Source organism: Taeniopygia guttata, chromosome 10, assembly GCF_048771995.1.
Source record: "Taeniopygia guttata chromosome 10, bTaeGut7.mat, whole genome shotgun sequence".
Classification (NCBI taxonomy): Eukaryota; Metazoa; Chordata; class Aves; order Passeriformes; family Estrildidae; genus Taeniopygia; species Taeniopygia guttata.
This window is the reverse complement of record NC_133035.1, coordinates 18301021-18317105: the sequence shown is the minus strand read 5'-3', so window position 1 is coordinate 18317105 and position 16085 is coordinate 18301021. Positions and strand designations below refer to the sequence as shown.

Here is a 16085-nt window from a genome sequence, read left to right as displayed (position 1 = left end):
AATTGCCAGAAATAATGTCCTGGTAATCAGATTTTTTAATTCAAAGCTGAGAACAAGTTCATTTAGAGCAGCCCTCTTCTTGTGACTGGAGCTAAACACATTTATCCCAGTTAATTTTGCTGCCAGAACAAATTTATTTATTCACCATACAACTTGCAAAACAAGAACATTATAATCCAATTCCCCATTGCCTTTTCCAGCCCGTTAATAATGCTCACTGTCAAAGGACACTGCAGCGCCTCAGCCCAAGAAGAGTCCGTGCTAATTATAGCAGAGATTTGCAATTAAAATATGCATAAACAAATAATTTATTGTGCAACAGGTTCAACAACTTTATAGTTTACTCCTTGATATTTCAGTGCAGAAACTTGGGGTTTGAGATGTGCACAGGGGTCATGGGAATATTTGCCTATTTTTATCTTCCTCAGCATGTTATATTAAATGTTGTGCTATGTAAATATACAAATTTAGGGGAGATAATGTGCCAGCTAGAAAACCTGGAGGTATTTTTGACACTGTCTAAAGGGTACTGGTTTGTAAAAGCCTGGTTTGTTTGAAAAAAAAAACAAAAAAACAACCCTCATCTTTTGGAACAGATGGGCTGTTTGGGGCCCTTTGGAAAAGGAGGAGGTTGAGCAGCAGTTGTGGGATGGCTGTCTGCTGGCACTGCACGGAAAGGCACAATCCTGGGAGCTCCTGAGCCAGATGAAAAGAACACAGCAGGGATTTAAAGCTCTTTTCTTAGGGTTTCTTTGCATAGGAAAGTTTCTGAGTAAGCAGAAGCAATAATAGTTCCAGGCTATGTCCCCAGAGAGAAAGCATTGTGGGGGCTCATGGCAGACACGCACAGTCCAGCTCTGCAATGAAATCAGCAGGTATCAAAGAAAAAAAAAAAAAAAAAACAACAACAGCTTTTTCTGCTTTGATCAGTTTGGCTAGATCCTAAAAAAAAAAGGAGGCAGTTTCAGGTGTGGGCTGAATCCTGATGGATGTGTCTGGAGTATCCCTTAGGGAGCTTGCAGCCCCATACCTCATGCTCAGGCCTGCAGGGATTCTGGGCACAGCCTCATCGTTGCTTCAGCTCCACAGCTGTGGAGCGAGGCAACAGCAATGGGAAAATATTTTAAATACATTTAAGGTGCTCAGATCCTACCTAGCAGCCTGGCAAAATACTTAATATCCTACTCCCACGCTTGTTTTCTGAGCTCCCTGCTGATTTCAGCATGTGTTTCCCAATGTGGCGAGGGGCAGTCAGCTGGATTAATGCGGGTATTGTGCTGAGTAACTAACAGTATTATGAATTAACCCAAGGTTTGTGTTAGCCTCTTAAGCCACTTGCGTGGCTCTTTGAACATGAACAGTGCTATAAAAACACTAACAGGGAATGAATCAGAATTTCCTCCCGAACAAAGGGCCGCTGTGTTTGAAGCAGGCAGCCCAGGGTGAGGTCGAGGTGTTGTAAAATACAGAGCTACCTGCTCTTATTAATATGTTCATTACATTACTGTGGTGAATATTAAGGAATTGTTACTGAATCAGACAAATCTGATCCTGGCTGGGACTGCAAGAAGTGTGGTGTTTCCTTGGTGGAAATGAGCAGGTTTTGAGGAAGTGGGAGAATTTTCCTCCAACAAGCATAAATAGATAATAAATTTAAAAAGTATTTTCTCTCTCTCTACTTTATAGATATTTATATACAGAGATCTCAGGAGCCAGCTGAGGAGAAGGGCAGGTGCTGTTGGAGGCAAAGGGTTTGAGGCAATGGGGGAGAGAAAGGGAAGCACCACAGAAAGCAGGACCACCCCTGAATTCAGGGGGAAAGCAAGACATGGGGATTCATGCTCCTAATAAGTGATGCAAAAATCTTGTGCTCTTCAAAGTGTGAGCAAATACAAGAAAAGCAGAATCAGAAATGCAGGAATATCCAAACCAGGCCTGGGCTTTGGTCCACCTCTGGCAGGACCCAGACTGATCCCAGCTTCCCCAGGAAGGTGTTGCCCCCCTGCTTGCTCCGAGCCCTTCCTGCCTGCAGTGGACACATGGCTTAGCAGCACACACTGTCAGTGGCATTTTCCTTCTCTCATGAAAGCTATCACTTTGGGCACCTTGCCCACACTCCAGACTCCACAGGATGTCACTTCTAACATCAGCAACAGGAGGGAAGGTGTGAAAGAGACGGGCGAAAGGAGCAGCACTGGAGTGCCTGCAAGAGTCCCAAGGAATGTGCCATGCTTCCCCTAAGGACTAAGGTACAAATGCTTGCCAGAATCCCCATTTTCCTACTCTTCATAGAGATCATTTCCAATCTAAATTATTGCAAGATCACCGAGTCCCCCTGAAGCCAAACCCATTTTTGCCTTTTTACTGTACCCATGGGGTGCAAAATCCTTCCCACAAGGAAAAAAGTATTTCTTGCTCCTCAGAGAAGACCTCTGAGTCTCCTGTTGCTGGGCAAGAGGAGACATGTGTATGAGCAATGTTATATCTGTTCTTTCCCACTCAGCAAAAAGTGGATGAAGACAATTTTCAGTAGATTAAAGACACTTTTCTACTTATTCAAGGCTTGCCAGAAAACCAACACACCTTCAAGGTCTGTCTCCCATCAGCAGCATAAACAAAGAGACCAAAGGAGTGTCTGATGAATAAATTAGTTTCCCCTACTGCAAGCCATTTCCACCACCTTACAAGAAGCCCTTTTTTTTTTGCCATTCTGGCATCAGGCACCCCCTGCTCTGTTAGCACTGGGTAATTAACATTGAGCAGAACGAGCCCAGGAAAGCCAAACTACAATTACGCATCTCATTGGAGTTTGGATGCTTCCTAAATGGCTCACACTAGTCCCCACCAGTTGGTCTGGGCTCCTGCAGTTCTAATTGATTTTTTTTTCTCCCTGGGCTACATGTTTAGCATAAATAATAATTAGTACCAGAAGGGCAAAGGCTGGGTACCCACGTGCAGCTCAGCATCACTCTGAGCGCTGTGGTTTCCTGTGTTCTCATTGCCCAGCCCCAGCCAGCCTGAAAGGACTGCTTGCCACCCCTCCAATTTCAATAATTTGTTAGCTGGTGAACTAGGAGACCAGAGCAGATCCTTTCTGGCTGATGGGGAGCCAACACCTCTTGGAAACAGGGTTGAGAAAAAGCCCCCTCAGTGCCCAAAGGAGATTTGTTTTCTTGAAGGGAAGACATCTCCCAGCTCCCTACACACGCAACCGCAGCAAGACAAGAGTTGTTTTTAAAACAAAGCTCTTTCATCCTGATAAAGTCCAGATGCTCATTCAAAGCTGCTGTTGGCCATAAAAATAGCCAAGGAACTGCCTCCTGCCAAGTCCAGAGCTCCTGAGCTGTCCAAAGATTTAACTAAACTAAGAAAACAACAACCCACCTGGCTTAAAACTAAATTTCTCTTCAAAAGCAAACCCCACATTTAATAACAATCATCAGAGAATGATAAAAAGAAATAATCCACTATTTCTAATTACCTGGAAAGGACAACACAGATAAATAAATTCATCTCTTCAACCCACACCCAGAGAAGAGACTTCTGCCTTCACAAGTAACTTTTGGCACAATGGTAGAAAGCAAACAGCCCACATTACTCACCACAGCTCAGGTGATCCCTCCAGAAGCTTTCCTTTACCTCCATCTGGCACTAAAGGTGCTGATGGACCCTTCTCAGCTGCATCCCATCACTTCAGTCATTGGGACACCTCAAACAACCCCTGTGGGGTGGCTGTGCCCGCTCTGCTGGGCAGAGCCGAGGGGCTGGTGTTGCTTAGGGCAAAGCAAATGTGTCCATCGTGTGGCCTGCAACCTGCCAGCCTATGCTCTGGGACATGGGGACAGAAAGGTCAGGGGGGCTGGGCAGTGTCGGGTCTGGTTCTCATTACCACAAATACTCTCTCTCCTGGTTTGCCCTGTGTCCCACAGAGCTGCTGTGTAATGATACATCTGTCTGTATATCCCCTTCACACCAGAAAACAGTAGCAGGGACTGTTTTCCCTTCTGGCTCTCTTCAAAAGAGAGAAGAAACCTCACCCTACCCCACTGTGGTTCTTTGTACTGCTCTTGCCTGAGTCCCTCCCCCCCCACAGCACTCCAGGCCCACCATTCCTGGGGCATGAATAACCCTGCATTAGTCAACCTCCAGATATTTAGATATTTCCCAGGGCTTGTCACACATCCATGGGAGAACCAGACAGGTTCTGAGTCAGGAGATCTGAAATTTCCAGAGAGCTTTTCCTACAATGGGTAGAGAAAACGGAGTAAAAGCCTGTGATCACACCTTTGCAGGGTGTGATCATCCATGCAGCTCTACAGCTGGGTGACACCATCCATGCAGCTCTACAGCTGGGTGTAGGTGCAAAGGGCACTTGAAGACCCTGGACCACAGAGGAGATGGTAAATTTCCACCCAGAGGTTGATGCTGGAAGTGTGGTGAAGCTTGATTCCAGAATCAGGGCTGGAGCATGTTTCAGGTACAAAAAGGATGTTTTCTAGTTTTCACAGCACTGCCAGAATACAGCAGAATGACCAGAAATACCCCCAGTCTTTTTCACCCTGGGTACAGGGAGGAGACACATTCTTAGTTTCTGGTCAGAAACCCTTCCCCACAACAGCTGAGTAGGGAACCTCATCATGACAGTTTCCAAAACGGTCCTACAGGACAAAACAGTCCCAAAGCCGTGCCTGCCATCCCCTTGTGGGTACATCTCTTCATCAGACTGTGCTGACAGTTGTCCCATTGGAGCCCCCTGATGCCACCCCACCATTTGCAGCACCATCCTTTGTGTTCTTCTCTGAGGCTGAGATGGGTTTGTGTCTCTTCTGCCTGGTGATGGCTATTTCAATGCCCCTGAGACACAGCTGCACGTCCTCCCGAAAGGAAGGGGTGTACAGTCCATAAATGATAGGGTCAGTGCAGGTGTGCAGCAGGCCAAAGAGGAAGAAGCTGTGGTTGACATACTCTGGCATCTTCTGGATCATGGCTGGCTGGAACCAGTACCACAAGCCCAGGAGATAGTAAGGGGTCCAGCAGATGATGAAGGTGGCAACAATCACTATGGTCATCTTGAGAGTCTTCATGCGTGCCTTGGAGATGTGTTCGTTTTGATTTCTTGTCAAACCTGCCAAGGAGAGTCAAAAAGATAGTTGACAATAGGGGAAAACCAAGACAACATAACCATCCATGACTCTGCTTTTGCCAGAGACGGAAGAATCTCATAATCTGCTCCACGTCCCACAGGAAGCAAAAGACAGCAAGGACTGGTGTCAATAAGTTTGTGCAAAACCTCTCAGTTGGTTTGTGCAAAACTGCTTAGCTTTCAAAGGATGTTGTGACACACTCAACAACAATTCCAGGATGGAGAAGTTCAGTCATGGAGGACATTAAAGGGCTGGGATCTACTTACCTTTATTGACCTTTAGCTGCTTACTGATCTCCCAGAGGATCCGGATGTAGCAGACGATCATGACACTCAGGGGGGTGATGTAGAGGGTGGTGAAGGTGAACATGTTGTAGACAGTTTCCTCCCAGTGAGCTCGGAAGCTCCCATGAGTAACACACTGGGTGAAATTCCCTCCTGGGATTGTGTTTAGGTGGAAGAGGAAAAGCTGAAATGGAGAACCAAATAATAACTCAGAGATAATTTGGAATAGAGCACCATATCCTGGAGATGCTGCTGGCTGTGCATGGAGAGCACCTCCCTGCTGGTGTCAGAATGGGAGATAGGCTCTGGGCACCTAACTCATGCCTTATTCTGGTGCTCGTGGAGTCCATGGATTGGGATGGACTTGTTGGGGATTTTGGCACGGAGAAGCCCTTTTCCAAAACCACCCCTGCTAGGCAAACTCCATGGGGAGGACACTGAACTTTACCTGGGGCAAAGCCAGGAGCACGCTGCCAGCCCAGGCAGCACGGAGCAGCATCCCATTGCGGTGGTGAGCACGGGAGAAGGGATGGAGGATGGCTGCGTGCCGGTCCAGGCTGATGACCACCAGTACCAGGGCAGCTGCATACATAGCAAAGAGCTTGAGGAAGTTGAGGATCTTGCAGGAGATGTCCCCTCCGTACCACTGCACTGTCACGTTCCACGCTGCATCCAGGGGCATCACCATCACTGTCACCAGCAGGTCAGCCAGCGCCAGGCTGAGGATCAGTGGCTGCACGTGGGATTTCCTCCTCTTCCTCAGCAGGCTGCCCAGCACTGCCGCATTGCTGCCCGCTGCCAGCAGGAAGAAGACGGCTGTGATGATCACACGGACCTTCGCTGCTTGAGTGAACCGGGGCTCCACCCAGTACTGGGGGTACGCAGAGGCCGAGGCATTGGTGTCCTCCCGCGTGGTGGGGCAGTGGGGAGATGCAGGGAGCTGCTCCTCACTCATCCCCTGCTGAAACACAAGCAGAAAAGTGAACTCCTTCTTAGGGGCTGCGTAGAATGCTGCAGCTTCAACAAATGGACAAGTGGGGAGATGGTGGGATCTGCATTGGAGGTACCAGCAGCAGTCTCCCATTCTGTCTTGTCCCAGCCTGTCCCTGCCTGTCCCCTCTGTGTAGCTCATTTTGCGAAGTCACCGTGTCCCCCCACCACAGTGACCCAGCCTGGCCACCCTCTCTGGCTCGCCCCTGCTGCAGCTACAGTGACTGCTCACACAGACATATATTTTTAGCTCTTTGTGAGGTGGCCGAGCAGCTGGGAAAGCAGGAGTGGTGGCCAGGACCATGGAACCAGTCACTGTCTGCCAGCATCCTGCTGGGAATGGGTCATACCAGAGCTGGCTGAGCCTGTGCTGGGGCAGCTGTGCTTGGTTCAAGGACTTGTCCTTCCAAAGGGGGCTTGTAGGCAGGGCTCAGCTTTTTAGAAACCCCACAGCCCTTTCCATTAGTGTGTTAATGATCCATCTCCAGTGCCAGATCCAGATGTGGGGTCACAGACAGAAGCAGCTGGGGGTGACCAGGCAGGAGAAGGGGCATCCCACACTGTCCAGAGTCTTACAGTGGCTCCTGGGAGAGGATCACTGTGGCATTTAGGAGCCTGGACCTTCCCAGGACCCACACAGCACCAGCACAACACATCTGTCCCTTTCCCTTCTGGAAGCAAAGCAGGAGGAGGAGGGAAAGGTAGAACCCTCCGTAAACCAGGGGTGGCTGGGGAGTGATGAGCAGTGTGGTTGTCCCCCACGCTTGATTTCATTGCCCTTTTTACCTGAGCAGAACTCACAGGGGACACACACTTCCAACTCCTGCAGCCACGAGCTATTTACAGTCCCAGCTGCAGGTACAGCACATCTCCTACTGTTTCAAGCACCTTCCTGTTTGCCTATTCCAAAATAAAGCATTCCTTACCCTTGTACAAATAACAGGAACAGCAGAGATCAAATCTGTCTCCCCAGCTCTGCAGGAAGGAGATGCCAACACCTTGCAGCAATGCGCCCTCCTCCAGCCCCACCACCTGCACCCTGAGACCCCTTCTCCTTGCTTCCTTCACCCCTCCCTCCCCAAAGACCAACTGAACAAACAAGCAGCAAAAAGAAAGAACAGCTAAAAAGTACCAAGTTGCTTGTCTGGAATAAACGAGAAATCCGTGTGCAGGTCAGGATTTATCCCAGCTGATGGGAACATACCTGGCATATGCATGCCCTGATGCTGAGAGAAGATGCTCCGTGCCTTTCCCACGGGTCCCTCACCGCTGCGGTGCTGAGTCAGGATGCTCCAATGTTTCCTTGCATCAGATCCCTGCAACAAACCTTGAAGCAGTAAAATTTCCCCTTGCCAGCAGGCAAGCCAGGAGCGACGCTGCTGTTAGCACAGGCATATGCAGGCATCTGGAGATGGGAATGCTGCTGCAAACACCCCCTGCACGGCAAACCAGGAACGGGGCACACCGAGGTGGGCACCCATGGGCAGCCTGGCTCAGGCAGGCACCATCACCCCTGCCCTTGTTAGCTTAATGAGCTGCCCACTTAATGAGCAGGCAGCAGGGATGATGACAAAGCTGCCGTAATGCAAGAAACAGCCAAAATTCAAAACGTTGTGGCCAAATGCGGCTCCATCAGGGATAAGTGCCAACAGTCCCTGTACTGGTTTGCTGTAAATACAGGAAAATGAGTTAATTATCCTGGGAGTTAGTGATGAATGTCCCGTTGCTCAGACAACCGAGAGACTCGCAGACATGCGCACACATGCACCTCAGAGATGCTCCTGGACCACACAGGTCCATGGAAGCATCACAGGTACATGCCTGGACTAGAAATGCTGTAAGGAGGGAATTAATAAGGAGAAACGTGGTTCATTTTGCCATTTTAATGGATACACTTTTTTCCTTGCAGTCTATTAGTTCCCATCTTGTTCTTTCTGTATTTCTTGCAGCACAGCACAGTGAGAGGGAAGGACCTTGGGAGGGACAAAGAGCTCAAAAGAGCTTAGAAAATATGAAGTGCAATGCAAGGACAGGGAGGGAAACTGAGGACATCCTTATCTTCTGGACAGCAAAGGAGCTGTGGGGGTGAAAGAGGGACAGCCCCAAGCCCTGCTGGGGCCAGCACTGGCAAACACACTCCCAGGGGCTTTGCTGGGACTTTAATGACATGCAGATAGACCTTCACATTTTCCAGGCTATTAAATTAAAGAGTACGTGGTATACAGGTCCCTGCAGATCCTGGGCTGGCAATGTGGCTCTGCATTGTTCCTCAAGAGGAAGAGATTCCCTTTCTGGAATAGGTTTTCCATTATTAAAACTACTCCCACTTATTTCAGGAGGAAATGCCTGAGCTATGAATGTAGTTGCACCATCTCTGAGGCTGCTGTGCTGGCAGGAGTGATGCTGGGCACAAGCAGAAAAGATATTTTCCCCATTTCCAATTTGACTCTTAAACCTTTGTGGGTTTAAGAGTCAACTTGTGGGGCAGAGAGACCAGATCCTGAGACCCAGGAGATGCTACAGACACTGGACTATGTTTGCCCTGGAATACCCTAAACTTTCCATCACTTCTTCATGGAGCTGCCAAAAGGAATCGGGATGGAAACTCTCTGCTCAGAGCCACAGAGGGCAAGTCCTGCATCTGAAGTGTTTTCCATAAAGGGGGAAAGAGGAAAGCAGACCCTGCTGGCACTGCCAGCGAGCACCAGCCAGCCCTGCCACATGGGATGGGACTGTCCCCATCACCTCCTTACATGACAGGGGCATCACCCACCAGTGCCTTGGAAATGAGCCTGGCCCTTGGGGGACAAATAGCACAAAATCTTCATAGAAGTTGGGTGGAAGCCTGTTTGTTCCAGCAGCCACCTCCTCCTGACATTAGGTTCCTGCTTAAAGCTGAGATTAATTCGGCCACACACACTCATCCTTATTTTCCCTTTCATTTAGCCCTTTGCACCTGCACAAAAGCAATTAAGTAGCAAGTAAGGAATGTATTCCCTGTTTGTCCTTCATCCTAGCTGATGGCCTTTTCGTCTAGAAATGTCCTCTCCATCCCTGGCTCTATGATGTAAAAGAGGGACAGGATTTTTCTTGGGAAGTGTAAGCCTTGTTCATGTCACAACAAAGCCTTTAGTCCCAGTTCAGAGGGGATTTTTTTAGCATACCATCACACAGAAATGTCCTGGGCATGCATTAGCAATATGTCTTATTTTAAGGGTGGGGTCCTTTATTGAAATTACTGCTTTTCTCCAGCATTTGCACAGTAACCCCCTTGTGTTTTCTTCTCTTTTTTTCTTTTGCTCATCTCCTCAAAGGTCAGTTTGGATGTTGTCTGCATGGCAGCTTTCAGCCGAATCTCTGAACACTGGTTTAACGATCAGAGGATTTTGGTGTCCAGGATTAGGAAACAGCGCTGGCAGGCAGGGCTTGTTTCCATACATCCCAGCTTGGCTCTTCCCGAAATCTCCTCCTCTTGGGATGCTGCCCCAGTACATCCCCAGAGCTGCAGTCCAGCGCTGGGTCATGAGGGGACAGAGCATCCCCCAGCGTCCCCAAATAGGACTGAACTCCCCAAATCCATATGGATCATCCTGGATGCTGGAGAAAACAGAACTCAGGAACCACACTGGGTAATACAGTCTGAATAAAAATGCAAGCGCTGTGTTTTTCCATCAGACACCCTGTATATACTGGGATCTATCTCATCAAGGGAGAGCAGCATGGGATATAATTTCCATTAACCTATAGCAAACATGGGGCAGGGAACCTGCTGCTGTTTATCCTGATAAATCACTGCTGGGGGCTTGGCTTCCCAAAGAGAAAAACTTGTATTTTCCTCTCGGAGAGAAACTCCAGCTGCTGGTTGTTGTGGCGGGTAAGGATGAGTGATTCTTCTGCTGGATTCATCACCTGCACCCTCCCCTCAGACAGGTGCTTCTGCCAGGCTGGGTGCCCAAAAATTTCCCTTTATTCAGAAAAACCTCATGATTTCAGAGTATTTTTAATGCTGATTCTTTTTTTCCCCCCTGCAATTCTTCTCCTCCTTCTCCAAACTTTGAATTGTCTTAGGAGCAACTCATCCAAGGAAATTTTTGTCTCATACTGGACTCGAAACAGAAAGTCTAGTCAGGGACATCTGACATGCAATGTTTTTGTGAGTAAATACCAGCGTCCATGAAGTCATTTCCCGGGGTTAGAAATGAGCTCACCTCTGGAACAGCTTCTCTTCTTACCCAAAGTTCACAAGTCAAGCAATTGGGAAGCTCCCAGTTTTCAGCCTTTTCATTAAATAACAGCATCATAAAAATTAGCATGGTGCCACTGTGCTTACAAACAGGTCTGAAACAGGGCATCACCCAAAATTTCCCAAACTCTCTGCAGCAAAAGACAGAGACACAAAGCCCAGTGATCACCGGGGATAAACCAGCACCTTATTCTGCCTGCTCAGCCAGCCCTGGCCGCTCTGATCAACCTGCCAAGGAGGGATGGTAATTGCTGCCCCTCCTGGGGATAATCTAGGTCACCCCATCCCCCTCCTAAAAACCTGTGTTTAAAGCAGAGGAAGAGATCTGTTCTGCCTTCCGGGCTGTTACTTGGTAAACTGTGCCTTTAGACCATTTCTTGGTGAGACAATGCTCTGTTTCTGATTCATCTTTGTATATCAAAACCTCGCTGATAAAAACCTTTCTCAGAGGTATCACACTGTTGGACAGAGGTACTGGGGAAAACATGCTCAAACCTGCTGCAATTCCCACCTTTTAATACCCCAGGCTGGTATTCCTGATGCTGCTGAGCTCAGATGTCCAGAGCATCATTCCCAGTGATTCCCCAGATTTACACCTTCCCATGCAGAGCAGCAGCTCTCAGGGCCTTTCCTCCATCTTTCATCAGGAAATGTCAATCTGAGTAACATTCCTCTCCTCATATCTAAACTGGAAAATAGAGAGGATGGAATAGACCAAATCCTGAGGTCAAGCCCCAAGAAACATGGTGAGATCTGGTGCTGAGCCCTTTCTGTTCACCACCAAGCGAAAAAACCTGATGTGTGTGCATCACTGCCCCACTCATCTGAGCTTCCCCACAGCAGCTTTGCTTTCCTGCCCAGGCTGGAATTTATTTGGGGGGAAATTATTTGGGAACTTTCATCTGGAACCCCAGTCCCCAGTAAAGCAAGAAAATCACCCACAGGGACAGCGGAGGGTCCATAGGTCCCCTTCAGCTTCAGCATGCACTGACCCAGTCAGGGCTCTCACTGCCCTAACGGGGTATTTTTTTTGAGCTGGAAGAAATTATGAAATGCCAATGTTTTCGTTGTGACTAACCATGGAAGTGAACAATTTTGCCCTTGTTTTTGGACAGGGTTTAGTTGCTCTCCTTGCCTTTGCCTTCTGTGCCCTCTTTTATCCTCTGCTTTTTTAATTCCCTGTGGGACCTGTCCATCATGTTGCTCCAAATATCCTCCTCCCTCCAAGCCCTCAAATAGGATCGTGTGTCCCAAGGCCATATTTTGGTGCTCCCTTTGGATGCGCCTTCCCAAACATTGGCCAAATTCAAGGGCTGCTCTCCTTTGTTGCAGTGGGGGAGAGGTGAGATGTGGGGAAAGCTGACATCCCTGTGGGACCCTTGGCAGTTACACAGCGCTTGCAGGAACAAAAAGCAGTGAACACATCCCCTGACTCCTCTTTTCCATGAGCTTCATATTGCCAAGCAGTTTTCAAAGCTTAAAGATACTGCTGGGTGAACTTCATGCAGGCACATGATCCTTCTCTATGCTTTTAGGAAAGGATCAATGGGGAGAGGTATCATCAGTGCTGAATTTGATGAGCCAGAGGGATATAATTTCTCTCCCCAACCCTGCTTTTACCCTCCTACAAGAAATCTGCTCTGAGCCAGGCTGTGGGGCTGCAGGAATCCAGTGACTATCCCTTAGGATGAGTATCAGTGCTGACGTCTCCCCCCATCCAGATTTGGCTTCCCAGGGCGGTGTTTATGGGAGCCAACATCCAAGTTGCTCCTGCTGTTACTCTGCAGAAGTGCTCATCTCCCAGGCTGCCTTTGCAATCTGCTCCCAGCAGTTTTTGTCTCAGATGGGACAAGAGGCTCACACTAGGAGCTGCCAGGCCTTCCTTCAGCAGCTCTTGGCCCCACCAAACCCTCTGGTGTGCTCCCGGCAAACACACATTTACCCTCCAGCGAAAGCTGATCTGGCCACGTATTCCAGGGGGAATCCCAACAGTGCTGGAATTAGCTCGGCACAGACCGGCTTTTCCAAGCATGTCCTTGGCATAGAGCATGAGGTCATGAGATATTTTACATCTCCGGTCGCCCCCATGACCACAGGCACTCCAGGAAGGGGAGGCATTTCCATGCTCTCTTTTGACAGTGGGGATGCTGGAAAACCTTTTTGGAGCTGAAACCTGGGGGTGGATCAACCCCGATTACCCCAGCCCAGGCACGGCTCCACATTGCTCAGTGCAAAAATTAACCTGATGGAAATTCCCACATGGCTCAACAAGGAGTGCCCACTACCCTCAGGGCTCCATCTCTTTCTGTCCATTCCATGTAGAGGCTTGTCTGAACACTAAACAATACTTTTTAGCTCAAAGCTTCACTTTCACTGCCATCACTGTTGCCTCTGTTCTGACTTACACAGCCTACACCTCTCCAATGTGCTGCCAGTGCAATCCCTGCAAAATAGGACAAAAACAAACTGGAAGAACCAGGCCTGCCCCTGCACATTCATGGATCAGGAAGGATTCTGCTGGTTTTTAGGGAAAACTGGCTGATGTTTTGCTGGTGTAAATCACTGCAAACCTGCCCACTTCAACTTGGTTTATAGCAAGAATATGGAAGGCACAAATGAGACCAGGGATTGCCATCCCATGTGTGGGAGGCTGCTCCCCATGCTAGCATGGGTGCACAGCCTGGATTGCATCCCAGCCCAAAGCCAATACCCATAAACAGGAGCAATAAATCAAGGAGTTCTTCAGGAGCAATTAGTTACCCAAATCAACATGGACTTTGACACAGGATGGTCTTTGTCCATCCAACCTTGTCCAGAGCTAAAGCAAACAGCAGGTGGACTGTGGGTTGGAGCTCTGCTCCTGCCCTTCCTTTGCAGTGTAAATGTCCCCATTGAGGTGCTGTCCTGGCTTGGACCTGGCCACATTCCCATCACGCCTGTTCCCATCCTGTGACCGCTTTTACATCATTGATCAGAGGTTGTGCAATAGGTCAGGCCCTGCCACATCTGTGGGCAGGATGTTCCCCACACCATGGTGCTGCTCTGTCAGTGTCCCTGAGCAGTTAATGCTCCAGGTAGAGGCTGGGATATCCATTATTCATTATGAGCTTGAAAATAATGGCCTTCTCCATCTCGAAGAAAGCTTCTAAATGAGTCAGTATTCTTATCTTAATTTCCCCAGCTCAGACACTTAATTAAAAAGGGATTCACTATTGAGGCACTTCTGGTGCTCTCACAGCATCATGGTTTCTGCCTCTCCAAGCTCTGACAGGAAGGAGAGACGGTAGATATAGCCATGGCACCTAGAAGGGAAATACCAGTGGGACCCTTCTGCAGTCCAGGACATCCCAGTGAGCAGTGAATCCCTCCCCAGGGTACGTGGGTCTATGTGTGTGCAGCAGGGTGGAAGGTGACAGTCCCTGCTCTCCAATAGCAAACATGCCCTGCAAAAGCACTAGCAAAAGCCCTTTTCCTTTACAGATGGAATAATGGAACAGAGGGCACCCTCTTTTACATGTCAGGAGTCAGTTGTGTTGTGCTGGTGCCAGCAGACATTTGGGGGCTTACCCTGTGGAACAGACCCCACAAACAGCACAGACACTTACTGTCTCCTCATTCCTGGCTCTTTCACCACTGCAGAAAAAGCCTTCCTGATCTCCAGAGCTAAAATCAGTCTTTTCCTGGATCCTGGCTCTCCTGGTGTCCCCACTGTGTGCTGCCTTTTGTATTTGTTCCATAAATGATGTTTATGGAGCTGAACATTACTGAGTCCCCATAGAAGTTTTAGTTCCCAAGCAAATACTTCCAGAGGGGAAATAGGTCCACTCACTCCTTTTCTCCCAGTCATAGCCTGTAAATCCTCATCCACACAATGAAAACAAATTCCAGTAATTCATTTTTCTGGCTCTTTTCCAAAGATTTTAGGCAGCTGGAGTGCAATTTTGTGCTGATGAAGCGGTGGAGGAGGGGCTTAAGTGAAACAATATTGAGGTTTGCTAGTGTTTCAGAGCTCAGAGGGAACCTCAGGGACCTGCTACATCTCCAAGTTCTCCTACAAACCATGGAAATCGCCACTCCGGCTCCTGGGATAGCAAAACAGGATTTAAAAAAAACAACATTAGCCACCCCTGGAGCATGGCTGGAGAAGTGCCGGGAGCCAAGTGCTTAATGAAATCCCAGCTCCCAACTCTCCCTTCTAAACCACGCAAACTTCCCCAAAGTGTTTGGGATGGAACAAAGTCATCAATCAGTTATTTTAACTCCCATCTCCGTAAACAGAAGCAAGCCCAGAAACATGCAGCAGGGGAAAATAACCGTCAGCTCCCTTTGGCGGAGTGGAGAGGGCACAGGGAGGGAGGACGAGGGCAGCCGGCAGGGAATTATGCATGGCCTTGACCCAAAAGGGGATTTATGGGCCCCACAGAGCATTTTGCAGACCCCACAGCCTGTAAATTCCACATGCAGCCCTGAGAACAGCCCCTCCAACCCTACTATCCTTCTGGCATGGTGCAGTTGGCTTTTGGAGATGGCCACTCAGCCATGCTGTACTAGAAATGGTGGGAGACGTGAAGAACCAGGATGAGCATTATCAGCCAGTTTTCCCCTGGATTTATTAGATGAACACCAGAAAAGTTATGGATACAACCAGAAAGAAGTGTGGGGAGGGAGATACTGCTGGCACAATCTGCTGTCACACTCCCCTGACACTGCCCCAGCCTCAGTATTAAGCATGGCAGTATTCACATAAATACCTTATGGCTTTGTAATTACACATCAGTAATGAAACCATGGAAAAAAACTATGAGATTTGGGTAGGCTCCCCAGCATTAATCCAGAAGGGGAATGAGTCCAAGAGGCTGTGGATCTGCTGCTTTCTGATGGGAAGGAGCAACCTCAGGCAGCTGAAGCCACTGGTTATGGGCAGAAAGACAGGAGCAGATCGGTCTGGGATCTGTCCTTGTCACTGGCCACAGGTACTACAGCCCTGCAGAATACGCCAGGCATGGGGCAGCCCCTGACTTGTCCTCTCCACCCCATGGGTTGGGGCATTGTCCACCTCCAGGCAGCTGGAAAGCCTCTCCCAGAGCCGGTGGTGCTCAGCACTGGGAGCATCTGGGGCTGTTCTCATGCTGTTCCCTCCAAAGTCAGCCACATGTCAGAGCTGCAGCAAGGGGTGGTCAAGCCAAGAGAAACTGTGCAAATGAACTGTTCTAGAGACTTGGGGTTTGCATGAACTCACATGTGCCAAACCTGCTCCTAAAGCCACACACATGTCTCCAGAGCTCGTCTTGAAGGAGACATAGAGAGAAAACAGCCATGCTGAGGAGGCTGCAAAATCCTCTGCAGAAATGCCTGCACCTGCACTGGGTTAGAGCTATCATCCCGCTTCCATCATGTAAGGAATAATAGTTTATTCCCCTTGTA

At 48.8% G+C, this 16085-nt stretch overlaps 1 protein-coding gene across 2 annotated transcripts in view; it reads right to left on the bottom strand.

The window, feature by feature from the left end:
- Window positions 1-14819, bottom strand: part of LOC100221534 (gonadotropin-releasing hormone II receptor-like) — a 49419-nt gene extending 34600 nt beyond the window's left edge. The window contains exons 1-4 of one of the 2 annotated variants that reach the window (XM_030281981.4): window positions 7623-14819; window positions 5877-6389; window positions 5411-5612; window positions 4285-5125 (exon numbers count right to left, since the gene is read on the bottom strand). In XM_030281981.4, the coding sequence (XP_030137841.4) occupies window positions 4719-5125; window positions 5411-5612; window positions 5877-6383 (1116 nt within the window). In that variant the 5' untranslated portion in view covers window positions 6384-6389; window positions 7623-14819 and the 3' untranslated portion in view covers window positions 4285-4718. The remainder of the gene's footprint in view (window positions 1-4284; window positions 5126-5410; window positions 5613-5876; window positions 6390-7622) is intronic. The other variant, XM_072933792.1, reaches the window with a different exon arrangement.
- Window positions 14820-16085: the final 1266 nt, after the last annotated feature.